The sequence below is a fragment of the Xenopus laevis genome, chromosome 2S (genome assembly GCF_017654675.1).
Source record: "Xenopus laevis strain J_2021 chromosome 2S, Xenopus_laevis_v10.1, whole genome shotgun sequence".
Classification (NCBI taxonomy): Eukaryota; Metazoa; Chordata; class Amphibia; order Anura; family Pipidae; genus Xenopus; species Xenopus laevis.
In genome coordinates, this window is record NC_054374.1 from 35,499,031 (window position 1) to 35,518,234 (window position 19,204).

Genomic DNA, 19,204 nt, shown 5'->3' on the forward strand with positions numbered 1-19,204 from the left:
TTTTGCCTCTGCAAAATATTCTCATCCCTAGTGAAATTTGGAGTTCACCATTTCATAAATATGCCCATAAATATCCCATAGGCAGCGCTGATTCAGATTTAGGAGCCACCCCCCCTCACCAACTTACGTGTCGGGAGGGGAGGCAGAAACTCTATTGCGGAGAGCGCAATTGCGCTCTCTCGCAATAGTACAGCCGAATTTCCGGTTCAAAAACCGGAAATTCGGCTCTTAAAGGTGCAGGAGCGGGTTTTTGCCGCCCCTGGAATCCTTTCAGGCGCTGCCGCCTGAGGCGAGCGGCTCAGCTCGCCTCATTGGCGGCGCGCCCCTGGCCATAGGGATGAATAGAGAGTGGGAGAATTTTACTGTTTTGAGCTCTAATTTCACTTTGATGAATCTACTAATAAACCTCTATATCCAATTAATACTTGGCCAGACGTAGCTAAACACATGAATCCAATATTAATGTTTTTTTTTAGTACATTATAGTACATAAGTTGAGGAGGGAAAGGGTTAATATAATAATCATCTAATGTGTTTTGGGTGATTTTACTTCTATAGTATAGCTTATAAATTTAACTTTAACAGGAAAAACCATTATGGTCTGCCATAGCCATAAGTAATAGGAGCAGAGCTATTTTGTTTTATATGATCAATTCATAATTGCATTTAAAGTGTATGACCTTTACTTAGAAACTCAGTAGGATTTATCCTTAATGTATTATGCATCACCGAAGCCTCCATTCATTTTACGCTTTATACTAATGTAAGTAATGGACTTGTTTTTGTCAAGTGTCCTAGAAGTTTTTTAATATTCCAAGCCTGTAATAGGTGTAATGTACCATTTCCTGTGCCAGGTCAAACTTGTGAGCTGATTAATGAGGTTGATTTTAACCATGGTATGCACATTAACTCTGGAGACTTAAAGGTCTGGGAAATAATGTGTAACTCAATACCAGGGGGATAGTCATTTTTCATCTCTGTCAATGTGCAGGACTTTGTCTGTGTAGGTAGGTGCAAATGGCACATGTCACATGTTCTGTTCAGGTAAATTGTGTGTTGTAAGGAAAAAGCAGAAAGGCTTGAAAAGCTTTCGTTCTACTTCTTTTTTAGCAGTAGCAAAACTCTTAGGGGCAAATTTACTAAAGGGCGAAGTGACTAACGCTGGCAAAATTTCGCCACCGTGAGGTCATTTCGGTGCTTCGCCGATTTACTAATGGGCGCAGGCGTGACTTCGCTAGCAAAGGAGATAGACACTAGGGCAACTTCTCACTCTAACGCCAGATGAATTTTCACTCTGGCGAACGGACGTTACTACGCAAATTCACTAACATGCGGATTTTACTGAACGTTAGCTGTTCCGCCAGACTTGCTTTCGCCAGCTCTGACCAGGAGAAGTGCAATGGAGTGTATAGGACTTCCTCAATTTTTTTGTTGAAAAATTTTGTAAGTCTCAAAAAATGCTGGCGTCTTTTCACTTTTCCAGGGTGATAGGCTGCAAAAGTCTGTAAATTTTTTTGGGTACCCGGGTTCACCCTACATTCCCTAACATATGGCAAATAACTATACACTGGCCTCATGTGTAGGGCAAAATAACAAATCTATTTTATTTTTTTAAGGTTCCCTGGGCTTGTGTAATGTAATGTTCCTGTAATTTATACGTCCATTCAACTTTCACTTCCCGCCGTATGCAAATTAGCCAACGCTAGCGCAACTTTGCTTTGCTTGCAGAAGTAACCGCTTGCACAACTTCGCCAGCATTCGTCGCCCTGGACATAACTTTGCATGTCAGTGAATTAGCGTTTTTTTCGACTGGCGAAGTGTAGCGATGGGTGCGAAGCCGTAAAATTACCCCTTACAGTTCTGTATTTATTGAATCTAGACTGTGTTTATAGAAGATCACTGCCCTTGGGTTCATAAAAAAGACTCAGCAATAAATGACCCCAAAGATGCAGAGTCAGACTGGAGCATTGGGGGCCCACCGGGTTGCAACACCAAGGGCCCTCCTGGCAGTCACCGGGGACCCCCATCTGACTTCCAAACTCCGGCCACAACCCCACTGCTCATGTCACATATTCTTTACTTCAGAAGGCAGCTGATCGGAGGAGCAAATCTGGGCCGGGGCCCACCAAGTTATTTCCCTGTGTCCGGCTGGCTCAATCCGACCCTGCTAAGATGAGTTCTTCATCCAAAGGGTGCACGCGTTTTATGTTCTGTTTCATTTTACTGTCAGTTCACTAACTAATATCACAAGAAGGCAGCTTCTATATAGTGTAGTCATGTGTGATTGTAGCTGTCAATTTAAGCATTTATTTTAAGACTGTCGTTTTTGAGGCACAGTATTTTCTATAGAACTGACAATCCCTTCATCTTCAGTATAAATCGCAGAGTAATAAAGGCCCTCTTTTTTTTAACTAGAAAGTGCAATTTTCTCTCTCTCTTTTCCTCTCTCTGCTCACTTCAGGAGAATGTCCTATGATCTCTTGAAATGAATGGCCCTGACAAGCCTCAGGGACATTGAAACAGGGGGAGGGGAGGAAAGCAAAGTGCCGCTGATGCACAGTATGAGAATATATGGCTCATGCTTACATTTCAAACCCCGATTATATTTTACATATAAAAAATATATAGTAGAACCCCCATTTTACATTATTCAGGGGACCAGAAAAAAATAGAGTAAAATCAGAGAAAACAGGGAAATGTACGAAACATCATATATTGGTGGGACCATAGTAAAATGGTGTAAAATGAGGGGAAACTTAAAATCAGTAAAATTGAGCTATCGCTGTACAGGATCCATTATCTGGAAACACGTTATTTAGAAAGCTCTGTATTATGAGATGGCTATTAACCATAGACTTAATTTTAATCCAATAATTCAGATTTTTATAAAATGACTTCCTTTTTCTCTTCTTTAACAATAAAACAATATATTGTAATTGGTCCCAACTAAGATACAATTAATCCTTATTGAAGGCAAAACAATCCTATTGGGTATAATTAATATTTAAATGAAACTTTATTAGACTAAAGAAATGGAGACTTAAATTACTGAAATACTCCTTATCGGGAAAACCCCAGGCAGCTCCCATACCTGTATTATAGGTATGGGACCTGTTATCCAGAATACTCGGGACCTGGTGCTTTCCGGATAACGGATATTCATACCTTAAGTCTACTAGAAAATCATCTAAACATTGAACAAACCCAATAGGCTGGTTCTGCTTACAATAAAGACTAATTATATGTTATTTGGGATCAAGTACAAGGTACTGTTTTATTAGTATAGAGAAAAAGGAAATAATTTTTTAAAATTTGGATAAAATGGCGTCCGTAATACAGAGCTTTCTGGATAATGGGTTTCCGGATAACAGATCCCATACCTGTACAAGGAATACGCAGGCTTTACCAATAATTTAATGCCAAAGATGTTCATAATTATGTCTAAAATGTTGTCCTTGTTGTGGCTTATTTACTTTCTAATTTTATTGACAGCAGGTCATCTGCTCTCTCCTGATAATCAGCTTGTTACCTCTTCCATTGACTGTAGATGCATGTTCCACCGGGGTTCCTACCTAAATCAATCCAGACCTAATATTGTGCACTATTCTTTTTCTCTCTCAGCATTTCTTCTCAATGCTGCCAAGTATGTTGTGTGGATATGGAAAGGCACACAAGATGTTTTGATTGCAGTGATCAAAACACCATGAACCACATATGATTGCTTCCAATTCATTGGGGACTGCTGCTGAGTAGAAGGCAAATGCACTTATCACTTTAAAACATACCAACATGCATTTGTTAGTACTATTCACAGCTGCATTGAGACTTTCAGCACTCTCCATGTTATTTAAAAGAAAGCAATAGGCAGATAGTACTTGTATAACTCTGCTGGTGTATTTTAGAAGAAATCTACTTTCTCCAGATGAGTATAATGGAAAACATCCCTCTTAATGCTCAAAAAACACTGATGCGCAGTTTTGAGCCAAATATCCCCATTTCAGTGGTCACCTGCAGTTTTTATTATTCTGAATGGGGAGTGGCACAGGTGACTTTAGTCAATTCTCCACTGTCATAAATATACTGAAGGGAGAAACCACCTTGACTGACATTAGCCTTAGGGCTTGGGGTTGAGTTTGTTGTATGTCAATAAATAAATGTTATTCGGTAAAACATGTACAGGTATAGGAAAAGTTATCAAGAATTTTCAGGACTTCTGGTTTTCCGGATTAAAGCACTTTTAATTTGGATCTTCATACCTTAAGTCAACTAGAAAATCATGTAAACATTAAATACACCTAATAAGATGGGTTTGGTTCCAATAAGAACTAATTAAGATCTAGTTCAAGGTGGTGTTTTATTATTACAGTGAAAAGGCAATTGTTTTTAAAGGGCATGTAAAGGCAAACAAATAAAATCCCATTTTTACTTTCTTTAATGAAAAAGAAACCTATCTCCAATATCCTTTAATTAAAAATTGTGTACCGTTTTTATAAGAAACCTGACTGTATGCAGTGAAATTCTCCCTTCATTTACTGCTGTGGATAGGAATTGTCAGATGGTCCCTAACTGCTGAGCAGGGAAACAATCATACTTATGAACAGCAGGGGGAGTCCTCGCTTACTTCCCAGCCATGCAGAACAAGCAGCTTTGTTTATGACGATCCCTAAGCAGACCACACTGAGCATGTGCACAGTCTTAGTCTTGCAAAGATGTATAACAAAGTTACAAGATGGTGACCCCCTGTAGCCAACTTTGAAAGCATAAATTATTTGTTTGATTTGGCTTGTGGTGCAGTAAGTTCATGTTTATATTTATATACAAAATACAGCCTTTCTAGCCTTATTCTATTTTAGACTTTACATGCGCTTTAAAAAAATGATTATTTGGATTAAAAGGAGTCTACGGGAGATGGCATTTATGTAATTCTGAGCTTTCTGGATAACTGGTTTACAGATAATAGATCTCCTGCCTATAATAAATAAATGATATTCGGTTCAGTAAAAAAAAAAAACACACACACAAATGACCCAACAATGTTTCTATGATGTTTTGTTAGTTAATGTTCTAAAATGTAGAAGTGTCAGGAGCGCTGGGAGTGCACTGAGATCATCGTGTTCTGCTGGACACGAAATCTGAATATAAAAGACCTTACAGGGCAAGGGTTTAATGCCCGATGATAGGATTTACTGATGTTATGCCTGGGTGTTCCTAAATTTATATTAACCTTATTACCGGACTTTTGACCTTGCCTGAACCTGTGATTTTGCTCCTATTCTGCCTGCCTATTGAACTATTGCCTGGAAATTGACTACGATTACTCCTGATCCCTTTTTGGTTACCACGAACTTGGACTTTTATCCTGAAGCTTCCTCATTGGTCCTGACTTCTCTGATAGGAGCCGATAGGCCCCTGACAAGAAGTCCACAAAGATTATTTATAATTATTTTGCCTGTCCTCTAGACTAACATCAAGAGTATTTGGTATGGGTTTCCTTCTTTACAAGGGCGTAACTACAGAGGAAGCAGACCCTGTGGCTGCCGGGGGACCCAGGAGGTATAGGGGGGCCCATGAGGCCCTAATTAATGAGCAATCAACATATATTGTTAAACAGGTCAAAATCTGGATATGTCTGGGGCCATAAAATTAATTTGTTGTGGGGCCCATTAATATTACTTAGTAACATTAGTTACGCCACTGCTTCTTTAACCTCTTCTCATGTCTGTTGTAAATTTACAACAGGTTTAACACTTTTTAAAACAGTATATGCTTCTTATGTATTTTTTAAACCATAACATATCAGCGGCTTGAATTATGATATGTTACAATTGGTATCCGGAACCTAGAACAAACCCAAAGGTCCTGGTCAAGGCTCACTCTTCTGCCTTTAACAACCACCTGTCACTTCGGGAGGAGCTCTTCGCTAATCAGGTGCCGCCAGGTCTTAATATGAGAGGAGAGGTTAGAGTTCTAGGCAAGCAAGGGAACTGCATGTTATACACAATGGGAGAACCAGGAACGTAGTCAGGGTCACAGGCCAGGTCAATATGCCAGATGAGCAGAACAGATCAAAAACAGGAGACAGTAGCGTATACGTAGTCACAAGCCGGGTAAGTATACCAAATGGACAGCGCAGTACAAAACAGGAGGCAGAAGCCTAGTCGGGTTACAGGCCGGGTCAAATCACCAGAAAGTCACAGGATAAGAAGAATGGTCAGAATACAGGCAGGGGTCAAAGACAAGCAGCAGACAGGACTTGATCAAGAACAGGCAGGGTCAAACATGAGAAGGAACACAGTAAATCACAACAAGGAACTAAAATATAAACCTTGACGTTGGACAATGAAAAACTGATGCCGATCTGCAAGTTCCGGATGAATCCAGAACCCGGACACATTACGAAACCGGCACCAACAAAGACCGACGCGGTGGACGCCCCCGTCACACCCTTACTAGTCCACCAGGGTGGGGCCACCAGACCCCTAGTCTTATCAGGAAACGGAGCATCAAACTGCCGTTTAAGATTGTCTGCTTGGACGTCAGAGGTTAGGACCTCTCCTCAGGACCATAGCCCTACCAATGCACCAAATACTGTAACCTACCCCTGGAGAAGCAGGAATCAACCAACCTTTCCACCAGATAGTCCGGCTGACCCTGGACAGACACTGGAGGTGGAGGAGAAGACTGTTGAACAAATTATTTTGACGCGAGCAACCAGGGTCGGACTGGGGGGCCTGGGGCCCACCGGGACTGCTGTCCAGGGCCCCCAGCCCCCGCGTTTCCTTGCTGCGGCGCCAGCGCCGCGCTCCCCTTTGGCATTGTCCCACGCCGGCGCGAATGCGCAGACGGCACCCGTGCCGACGAGAATGCGCAGACAGCGCATCGCGCCGGCTACGTTTTTTTTTTTAACTACTACGATTAGGGGTCTGGCCCGGCGGGGCCCCTAGAAGGTCGGGGCCCACCGGGTATTTTCCCGGTGTCCCGCCGGGCCAGTCCGACACTGCGAGCAACAACTTTTATACATGCGACTATTTGGTTCAAATGCATTAGAGTCAATGGTTGTCCGAATAATTTTGACGCGTGTCAGTTTGTATGAGTACACCGATTTTTTACGCGGCGGATTTGTCGATGCAGTTAATTAATTAAGTAATTTGTTGAGGCGAAACGTGGAAATTTGCCACTAATTCGTGTCTGGCAAATTTATTCGCCCCCTCACTAGCCACAAGAATCAGGCAGGACTAACGTAAAAGAATCTTAAGTACTGTTTCTCTCTGTATTACGCACAGATGATTTAACTTCACACCATGCAGTTTTAATTTGTGCTCCTTAAACACATGAAGATATTCAAAAGAGACTGGAACATGTTAAGATAAACAAAGGTCCCGGGCCAGATGGTATTCATCCCAGGGTACTTAGTTAGCTTAGCTCTGTGATTGCCAAACCTCTTTATTTAATTTTTCAGGAATCATTGAGGTCTGGCATGGTGCCAAGAGACTAGTGAATTGCTAATGTGGTGCCGCTATTCAAAAAGGGATCCCGTTCTCAGCCTCAAAACTATAGGCCAGTTAGTCTGACGTCAGTGGTAGGAAAGCTTTTTGAAGGGTTAATAAAGGATAAGATACTGGACTTTATAGCAAATAACAATACTATGAGTTTGTGCCAGCATGGTTTTATGCGTAATAGATCTTGCCAGATTAACTTAATTTTTTTTTATGAGAAGGTAAGCAGGGACCTCGATTCTGGGATGGCAGTGGATGTGATTTACTTAGACTTTGTTAAAGCATTTGATACAGTGCCACACAGATGGTCACTGGTTAAATAAATGAATGTTGGCCTGGAACATAGTATTTGTACCTGGATAGAAAACTGGCTGAAAAAATAGACTACAAAGTGGTGGTAAATGGAACATTTTCTATTTGGACCAGTGGTGTTAGTGGAGTACCGCAGGGCTCTGTACTAGGTCACTTGCCTTTCAACTTGTTTATTAACCTGGAGGTGTGCATTGAAAATACTGTTTCTATTTTTGCAGTTGATACTAAAGAGATATTGTCATGGGAAAAAAAATTTTTCCAAAATATATCAGTTAATAGTGCTGCTCCAGCAGAATTCTGCACTGAAATCCATTTCTCAAAGAAGCAAACTGATTTTTTTTATATTCAATTTTGAAATCTGACATGGGGCTAGACATATTGTCAATTTCCCAGCTGCCCCAAGTCATGTGACTTGTGCTCTGATAAACTTCAACCACTCTTTACTGCTGTACTGCAAGTTAGAGTGATATCACCCCACTCCCTTTTCCCCCCCCCAGCAGCCAAACAAAAGAACAATGGGAAGGTAACCAGATAGCAGCTCCCTAACACAAGATAACAGCTGCCTGGTAGATCTAAGAACAACACTGAATAGTAAAAACCCATGTCCCACTGAGACACATTCAGTTACATTGAGAATGAAAAACAGCAGCCTGCCAGAAAGCATTTCTCTTCTAAAGTGCAGGCACAAGTCACATGACTGGGGGCAGCTGGGAAATTAACAAAATGTCTAGCCCCATGTCAGATTTTAAAATTGAATATAAAAAAACTGTTTGCTCTTTTGAGAAATGGATTTCAGTGCAAAATTCTGCTGGAGCAGCACTTTTAACTGATGCATTTTGAAAAAAAACATGTTTTCCGATGACAGGATCCCTTAAATTGTGCAGAACTATAGGTTCCATGCAATGACATTGGGCAGCAAACTGGAAACGAGGTTCAATGTTGATAAATGCAAGGTTATGCACTTTGGCAAAAATAATATAAATTCAAGTTATACACTAAAGGTGGCCATAGACACACAGATCCTTTTCGGATCGTGTGTGGCATGTGCCGACATCTTTCGTCCGGCGGAGATCGGTCGTTTGGTCAGGTTTGATTTTGACCCGACCGATCCCGCCGAAGCCCATGGCACATCGTAATCTAGATTACCCCCGATATAGCCATGCCTGTTAATGGCATATCGGGGAAAGATCAACTCGTTTGGCGATGTTGCCAAACAAGCGGATCTTTGCGTCTACGGCCACCTTAAATGGCAGTGTGTTGGGAGTTTCCTGAAATGAGAAGGATCTTGGGGTTTTTGTAGAAAACAAGTTGTCTAATTCTGTTATTCTGTGGCTACTAAAGCAAATAAAGTTCTGTCTTGCATAAAAAAGGACATTAACTCAAGGGATGAAAACATAATTATACCTCTTTATAGGTCCCTGGTAAGGCCTCATCTGGAGTATGCAGTGCAGTTTTGAACTCCAGTCCTTAAAAAGGATATAAATGAGTTGGAGAGAGTGCAGAGACGTGCAACTAAACTGGTTAGAAGGAGGGAAGACTTAAATTATGACGGTAGACTGTCAAGGTCGGGGTTGTTTTTTCTGGAAAAAAGGAGCTTGCGAGGGGACATGAGTATATTTTACAAGTACATTAGAGGACATTATAGACAAATGGCAGGGGACCTTTTTACCCATAAAGAGGATCACTGTACCAGAGGCCACCCCTTCAGACTAGAAGAAAAGAGCTATTGTTCATATCATTTGAAGCAACGTAGGGGGTTCTTCACAGTCAGGACAGTGAGATTGTGGAATGCACTGCTTGGATGATTTCTTGGACAGACAGAATATCAAAGGCTATTGTGATACTAAGCTCTATAGTTAGTATAGGTATAGGTATATATAATTTATGTGAAAGTATGGAGGGGTCTGTGTATAGATGCTGGGTCTTCATTTGGAGGGGTAGAACTTGATGGACTTTATCTTTTTTCCACTCGATTTAACTATGTAACTATGTAACTCCTGAACACAAGGAAAAATCCTTAAGCACAAAAAGGATTAATAATAGATCAGGATTCTTCTAATCTGTTATATAAATCTGTTTTTCAAATTACAGCTAGTTGAAAGAAATCCAGTTAATATATTCTGCTTTGCAGCAGGGGAATACTTCTATTTATTATAATTTGAGCTGTAATACAGTGCAAATATTTAACAGCAGGTTAACACAATGAAGTATATATCAGGTTTGAACAAAGGCCACCTATTACATAAAGTATATGTGATTGCTGTTATTATCTGACAAGTCCCATTGAAATGACTTGTGATCATTAAACTGTTGCTTTTGTTTGGTAAATGAATAGTAGGCAGAAAATCAAATTATCTGGTAACTCGTTCTTTTGCAACAAAGGCATGTAACTTCAGAAATTAATTGGTAGATTCAATTACTGCTCCTAAGATCTAAGATGCACCAATTTCTTTTAAAAAAAAGCTTGTTCTAGCTTGCAATTTTTACTAGTAGAAATAGTCTTGAAGGGGAACTAATTGGCACTTGTGATACACAGCTTGAGATAATACAATGCTGCAGAGAAAAAAAGGGAAAACCCCCTTTACAGTCTTTATTTTACTTTAGTTGAAAAGGCATATTTTTTAGCTTTTAAAAAACTCTACAGGTTATATGTATGTCATATTTAGTTCAGAGCATGGACTTATAGATTGTGTTTTATGGACAGTCTCAGTTTGAATTGAATATACATTATCAATCCAACATTCTGCATTAGTAGAAAAACATCAGATTTCATTCGATTTTATATAGGAATAGTAGAAGGTAAAGTAATGTGAATGCAAACTGCAAAACTTCACAGTCAATAACAATGCTAGAGTAGTATCATATAGATGATTGTCATGTTTATTTATAAATAGCGCCTAATGCAAAATATTGAATGCTGTGAAGAGATTTTGGTGTAAAAAAAAGTTTTCTCTGAGTGCTTACTTTTTTCATCTTATCTATATTATTAGAACAGGATATTCAAAAAGGAAAGCAAAAAGTGCCCAATTTTAACAATGATTATAAATGGCATACAGTACTGCATATTAATGTTGCCTTTAAGGTTTGAGATTTCCTTAAAGGGCATGTAAAGGCAAAAAAATAAAATCCCATTCTTACTTTCTTTAATACAAATATACTTTAATTAAAAAATGTGTACTGTTTTTATAAGAAACCTGACTGTATTCAGTGAAATTCTCCCTTCATTTACTGATGTGGATAGGAATTGTCAGATGGTCCCTAACTGCTGAGCAGGGAAACAATCATATTTATGAACAGCAGGGGGAGCCCCCACCTTACTTCCCAGCCATGCAGAACTCAAGCAGCTTTGTTTATGACGATCCCTAAGCAGCCCAGACCACACTGAGCATGTGCAGAGTCTTAGTCTTGCAAAGATGTTTAACAAAGTTATAAGATGATGACCCCCTGTAGCCAACTTTGAAAGCATAAATTATTTGTTTGATTAGGCTTGTGGTGCAGTAAGTTCATGTTTATATTTAGTATACAAAATACAGCATTTCTAGCCTTATTTTATTTTAGACTTTACATGCCCTTTAAGTACCCATCACCTTTTTGTTTCCTTACATCTTTATATGGTTTAGGAACAATACACATTTATAGCAGCCAGCTTTTAAATGTGAACACTTCAATGCAATCAGATCACCTAAATATATGTCTCTGCCCATACTCTCTTCAATTGAACATTTTAATACTGTACATGTTAAATGAATGACTTTTTTAACCGGATGGCCACAATTACCTTTATAGTTACTGGCAGTGATAGGCGAATTTGCGCCGTTTCGCACGAAATTCGCGAAACGGCACGGGCGTCTCATTTTTGACGCCGGCGCCCATTTCTTTGACACCGGCGCCCGTTTTTGATGCCGGCGTTTTTTCAAAAAAAATAAATTTTGACGCCGGCGAATTTTTGCCGCGAATTTTCGCGGGCGTTTCGCGAATTTATTCGCTGGCGACGAATTGCGCAAATTTGCCGCGAATTCGCGCCTGGCGAATAAATTCACTAGTTACTGTTAATAGTCAAGAGTGAGTTTATTGTCATTTCATCCATATACGTTTGTACAGTACACAGTGAAACAAAACAGCAGGACACTGATGATGTTCGGCACATGGACAATGGTGAAGCACTTCGGGACAGTGGAGGTGTTCAGGGAGATGTTAAAGATGTCAGTGAAAACATCTGCAGCCTTCCGTGGGATTACTCTTTCCAGAGTCAGCCTCACTTCAGCCACCGTCAGACACAATGCCTGGTCACTAGGCAGAGTGGATGCCCTTCCACATTCGCCGTGTGTCGCTATTCTCCTGGAAGAAGCTGTCTATTCTCTGAGTGTAATAGAAAAATAAATGGGGCTCTTATTATTTTATCCCAAATGTTTTATTAATAATATAAATTATATCTGTAAACAAGAATTATAAAATATTGAAATTATTGCATTATTATTGGCCCCTACATTTTTTTAAACAAAAGACAGCAAACTTGCTTTTACATCTTGTATTCCAAAAAGCACACTGGTTACAGTAAGCCTTGAATAATGTTCCAGTATTATTAACAAGTATTAAAAGGAAAGCAGCCACAGAGCCAGAAGTAGAAAGAAGAGCAGAATTCAGTGATAAAGTGTTCTAAGTTTTTCTGGGACAGGTTGTTCCTGCTATACGACCAAAACCTTTTCAACACCAGCATATGGGGATAATTTGTACAACATGGGGCCCCATACATGGCTATTCCAAGATAATGTAACCCAATAAGCCTTACTTTATGAGCACAACCTAGAATTGGTGATGCACTGTAAAATGGGTATAAATGACCATTGACTTTTAGGGGCCCATTTACTAACAATTGAATTTCCACAAATCTCAAAAAAAAAAATTTTTCTATATTTCTAAAGAAATGTGTGATGTATTAAGTTTAAAAACCACGAAAACCTTTAAGGTCCTATAGAAGTCAACGGGAGCTACGCTGATCTAATTGGACTGCTTTAAATCAATTTGGACTTTTAGAGGTTTTCAGATTTTTCTTCTCGGAATTGTCCAAAAAAAATTACATTTTTAGAGGTATTTGAATTTTTTAGAGCATCATTCAGAACTTTTTTCGGTTCTACTTTTTATATTTGGATCTTTTAATAAATTCAATGACATTTGTGATTTTAGAGTTTGTGAGCTTAGTCGTAAAATCTGATCTTTAATAAATAAGCCTCCACATTTCACAGGAGGGATTCCTAGGCAGTGTGATATACATCTTCCCATAAACAGGCAATTTTGCCTGGCAATTCAGCCACAATTTACCAGATTGTTGGCCCATGTACATGGGGAAAGTAGAATGCCTCCTGAACCAAAATCCAGTTGCTGATCAGCATGATAGGTCTTGCCAATGGCTAAAGCAGGCCCCCCGCAAGACCCAATGGTTGGCCTGGGAGTGTAAATTCCCTGTGAACATGTCAGTGTATTTTCGCCATACAATTGTAATAGGAAATAATCTCTAGAGAATCTTCACTAGGAGACATTTCTCATGGTGAAAATTTGTTTTTCTGCTTTTAGTAAACTGCCAAAAATTCACTGGACACTTTTCACCTGGAATTGTGAATTTTCTTCAATGCAAAGTTAATTTGCCAACATTTCCCCAGTAATCTCCATGTACTAAATTGGCAATGCCATGGTGAATTTTGATTATAATATGGTAAAGTTTTAACTGTTGCCTTGTAATAAATATGCCCCATAGAGACAAAAACAGATCAATTTCTCTCTGTGAATTGAGTACAAATGGTAATACTGTTTCTAAGTCAATAAAAAAGCCTGTGTCCGTATGTAGCTAATATAGGCGAGTTGGATTAATGATGTTTATTTTTTCTTCTTTGTTAATAATAATAATTATATGAAAAACTCCACGTACATAACCTTTGTATGTGCCCTAACAGCCAAGACATTGTAGATCTTCTGATTGTGTGACACACATATTTATTTATTATTTATTTATTTTATTTCAGATAGATTAATAATGTAACTGTGTGCATAAGAATTGCTGTATAAAAAAGAAACACTTAGGGGCCGATTCACTAACTTCGAGTGAAGGATTCGAAGGTAAAAAACGTTGAATTTCAAAGGTTTTTTTGGGCTACTTCGACCATCGAATGGGCTACTTCGACCTTTGATATTCCTTCAATCGTTGGATTAAAATCCTTCGAAGGATTTTATCGTTCGATCGAAGGAATTATCCTTCGACCGAACGATCTAACTATCTGCGCTAAATCCTTCTACTTCGATATTCGAAGTCGAAGGATTTTAATTCCTAGTCGAATATCGAGGGTTAATTAACCCTCGATATTCGACCCATAGTGAATTGGCCCCTATGTAAGGCAATGGAAGCATAAAGATAAAGTGTTACCACATATGTAAACTGGCAAAGTTATGGGACACAAGACTACACAGTAATTCGAAGAATATATTAACAAAATGACGTAGATACATTTGTTTTGGATTGAACCATTGGATATTAGGTATTGCCTACTTTCATTCTAAAGTACTATTAGAACGTAAGTTTATAAACCCTTCCCTCAACTGCTTGCGTGTAGATAAGAAGGAATTAAAGGTCTGGTTCACCTTTAGCTCAATTTTAGTATGTTATAGAATGGACAGTGCTGGGAAACTTTTTAAATGGTCTACATTATTTATTTTATAAATTTATTGGACCTAGATTACTGAAATAGCTGCTAATTAAAAAGCTAAATAACTAAAACCCACAAATAATGAAAATAATTTTTAATGGCATATGTTTTTTCTCTGGCAGAAATACCTTTGCTGCAACTGGCTGATGCTACCAAATGTGTAGACTGCAATTGACAGGTCCAGACAAAAATCTGTGTCATGTGCACAGTGACAGGCAGTTACTTATAAAAATGATACAGCACAGGATAGAAAAATCACAGTTAATAAACTTTATGTTCATAGTTCATAGGCCTGTAATAAGATGGATTTTTAGCCACATCCACTTTTGTTACCATGCCCCTTCAACTCCACCTATTTTACTATGTACTTTCACTGAATTTTCAGAAATCCCAAACCATAGCAGTGGGGGCAACCTTTGCTTAAAGTCTGACTCAGGACAGCATAATGGTAAGACTGTAACCCCCATATGTAGTAAAAGGCACTAAGCTTGCCCAGGAGCAGTAACCCATGGTATCAAAGTTCACAGCAGCATGGCACAGTGGCAATTTCATGTATAAATACCTCATAACAGGATGGCACAGAGACAATTTCAAGTATAAATACCCCAGAATTCATAGCAGGATGGCACAGTGGCAATTTCATGTATAAATACCCCAGAACTCAGAGCAGGATGGCACAGTGGCAATTTCATGTATAAATACCCCAGAACTCAGAGCAGGATGGCACAGTGGCAATTCCATGTACAAATATCCCCAGAACTCAGAGCAAGATGACACAGTGGCAATTCTTTGTATAAATACCCCAGGACTCGTAGCAGGATGGCGCAAAAGCAATTCCATGTATAATTACCCCAGAACTCATAGCGAGGTGACACAGTGGCAATTCCATGTATAAATAACCTAGAACACATAGTAGTGACAGATTCACAGAAGGCAATGAAAGAGTTAATGGATTCCCTTTGATTCACTCAGAAACACTAGGCAAATCTGTATAAAAGAGATGAGCTGATAAGGGAAGAGTTGGGGGGGGGGAGTGCCATCCAGTGTAAGTAATAAAAACTGCTTACAGTTATACTGCTGCACTGATAGTTCAGGGAAGAGGGAGAGGCAGAATCTGAGTAGCCATGACAGCAGCCAGACACCAGATTTCTGTCAACCAAGTTCCTAGAGTCCTGCTTATTGCTGCTGCTTCCAGAACCAAAATGGAAAGCAGTGGTGAGTATGCAGCCCATTGCCTGCAACTTACAAAATCGGTGGGGGGGATTCTGGGGGGGACATTGACTCTTGCCCCCCTAGTTCCGACACCTATGTTTATGTTACTTCAATCTCAATGTTACTTTTATTTGAGTGTATCTATATATATATATACACACACATATATATATCTAAAATCGAGTCTAAGAGCCAAAACGTTGAATAAACCCATTATATATGGTATGGAACCTGTTATCCAGAATGCTATGGACCTGGTGCTTTCTGGATAACAGATCTTTCTGTAATTTGGAAATCTTCATACCTTAAATTTACTAGAAAATAATTTAAACATGAAATAAAACCAATAGGCTGATTTTGCTTCCAATAAGGATTAATGATATCTTACAAGGTACTATTTTATTATTAAAGAGAAAAAGGAAATAATTTTAAAAAAATTGGAATATTTGGATAAAATAGAGTCTATGTGGGGATGGCTTTTCCGTAATTTGGAGCTTTCTGGATAAAGGATTTCCAGATAATGTATCCCATACCTGTATATATTACAAATGTTTTATCTATGTTTCTTTCTTTTTATTCCCCCCCCCCTCCTTCCTTCCTTTATTTTCTTCTCTTTTCTCTTTCTCCTGTAGTTGCATTCAGCGGTGAAAAAGATTCAAGTTCACAGACCGGGATTTAATTATACATTTGCTCATATCTGCATGTTGAGCAATCAGAAGACCTGCATTGTGGATGATATAATTCATATCCTGGAAGAATTAAAGGCAGCTCGCTCACAAAACAGAACAAACTATATCATCACGTATCCCATCACAATGTTAAAGGATGGAAAAGAGGTGTATAATGGACACCAGCTGGGCGGTGTAACAGTTCACAGCAAAGATCAGGTTAAATCCGCTGAGGCCATTCAACTCACATATTACCTTCAGGCAATCAACTCCCTCAATGAAGTGGTGTCAGAAAAATGGGAAACTAATTTTTGTGAAACTGTAGAAAGCTTCCAAAAATTAAACAGGGAGGTCAAATTGTACCCTTTCACTTCTTCATCTCTAGGACAGGATTTTCAAAAAACCAGCAGGGTTTCAGAGCGCTACCTGATCACAAGCCTTGCCTTAGTTGTCTCACTGGCTGTAATCTGTTGCTCCATGCAAGACTGCGTCCGAAGCAAACCTTGGCTTGGTCTTCTTGGATTGGTAACTATCAGTCTTTCTACACTTACTGCTGCTGGAATCATCAATTTAACGGGTGGAAAATACAACTCTACTTTCCTGGGGATTCCATTTATCATACTAGGTAATTAAATGCTTTTCTTCTTCTACCAACAAAATAAAAACAATTTCTAGGGCTGATTATCAATCATCATGATCTTTTAATGAGAATACCAATAACTGTTTTCCTATACTGTATATTTAGTGCAGAAAATAATGGTCAAAATCTTTTCTCCTCACATGCGATTTTTTAATGGGTTAATGCTTCAGGCAGGTGTTAGGGCTCAGTGCTGCTGAAAAACAAATGTACTCCAAGCAGTCAAACACAATGGTCAGCTATGATAAATGTTAATTTCTTAACATTAACTGTCGGGATAGGAATAAGAATTTAGCTTGAGTTGCTTTGGCTTCTTCTAGCTTCACCACTCAGTTCATTGAAAAACCTTTGATATATTTAACAAGCTTCTTATCTCACAAACTTACAAAGGCTTCAGTTGGTGGAGGGAAAATGTTTGTTTATATAGAGGGATTCTCACGGGACTGGTGGTTTGTCTATTGTGTTGTGATATATATAATATGTGTGTGTGTGTATGAGACGGCCTGTAAATGCAAGAAGGCTATAAAAATTCTACAAAACAGAAAATATAATTCTACTGGATTCTAGAAAATGTTGATCTACAACTTCCAGATGTCTCATGTACCAGCCTTTAGCTTGTGGCATTCTGGAACATGGGCCTGTAAAGCTTGGCCCTGGAGAATATACTGAAAATAACTATTTTTCCATGCTGTCAGATTAGGTAGAAGGTACAGAGCAGAGTACTATTGTGTGCATGGCATCCCTGTACTTAATACCAATTCTGAGGCCAAATACCGTGTAGGGTTGCAGCACCTGTAGAGTAAGAGATGGCACTCCATAGCCTGTGCATCTAAACACATTTAAGCAAGTGTTGCCCATGTGCCTCCCCCTATGAATATACTGCCAATTATAGTGCCGATTTCAGAAGAATGGCAAAGAGTAGCCTCTTTGGGCACAACACAATGCATGTTTTACCCCCCTGGTACAGGAACCCATATATTCAGCCCATATATTCAGTAATATAATATAATGATGGCTGTTGTTGGTTATATCAGTAAGTTTTTTCTCACAAATGTTTACTCTGGAAAGGCATATAATTCCGGCAGAGATACTGTCTCTATTAGTGCATTGCACATTGCTCCCAGTCTACACACACTGTAGCACATTTCCTTACAAAGACCTTGTTGTACTTTCGGATTGTTTACAAACCAGAAACATCTGCAGCGGCTAATCTAGCAAATTACAGTTTGTGCAAGACACAATTGATTTCTATTGAGATAAGGTAAAAACAGAAAACGGCTTCATTTATAATTATTTTGTCAGCATAAACATATGAAAAAGAGGTGGATTATCTTAAGTATGACATGAAATCTATAAATCTTTAGATGTGACATACAATGCAGATTTATAGCCAAGATACCACTTTATATACATAGACACAAGGCCAGCAGCAAACTGCTTTTATATTGGTTATGGAACTATTCCAATATGCTTGTGTGTTACAGCAGATGCTAAATTTTTCAGGTTTACCCTATTTTCATTGAGAAGTGCAGGGTTGCTGCTATGTGATATATACAGTAGTGCTGCTCTATACACCTACAAAGAACAATTTAATGTATATTGATTCATTACTTGTATTGCAGCCAGTTATTTGCTTGCTGTTCAGCTTAAAAATGGAAAAATCTGTATAGTGAGCAACCTATTAATGATGAAACATTTCCTTGTCGGATAAAACGTAACCTCATCTGACCGCTGACATTCTGCATATCCATAACGTTATTAAATCACCAACTGTAGTGCTGAATATGACTTGTGCTATTTCCACCTTCACACTTTCTGACTTGCTTATCTGATAGAAAATGAATGCTCATTTAAGTGGATACATTTGCTGCATGATATTATAGATATGCTAAACTGCATACAATGTGCACAGTAGGCAAGCAAATGAAAGGGGAAACTTTGGAGTAAAGGTTAAGCAGAGGTTTACTGAATGCTGCCAAAACAATCAAGAACTTATTTATAGTGATGGGCGAATCTGTGGCGTTTTGCTTCGCCGAATAATTCGCAAATTTCCTGTGAAATTCACGAGATGGTGAAAAATTCGCAAAACGGCGCCAGCGTCTCATTTTTGATGCCGGCGTCTGTTTTTTTACGCAGTTGTCCATTTATTTTTTGACGCCGGCGAATTTTTGTGCCGTTTTCGTG

General features: G+C 39.0%; 1 protein-coding gene across 2 annotated transcripts in view; it reads left to right on the forward strand.

The window, feature by feature from the left end:
- ptchd1.S (patched domain containing 1 S homeolog) overlaps positions 1–19,204 on the forward strand; it is an 86,737-nt gene that overhangs the window by 21,062 nt on the left and 46,471 nt on the right. For both annotated transcript variants that reach the window (XM_041583643.1, XM_041583642.1), the window contains exon 3: positions 16,348–17,008. In XM_041583643.1, the coding sequence (XP_041439577.1) occupies positions 16,348–17,008 (661 nt within the window). The remainder of the gene's footprint in view (positions 1–16,347; positions 17,009–19,204) is intronic.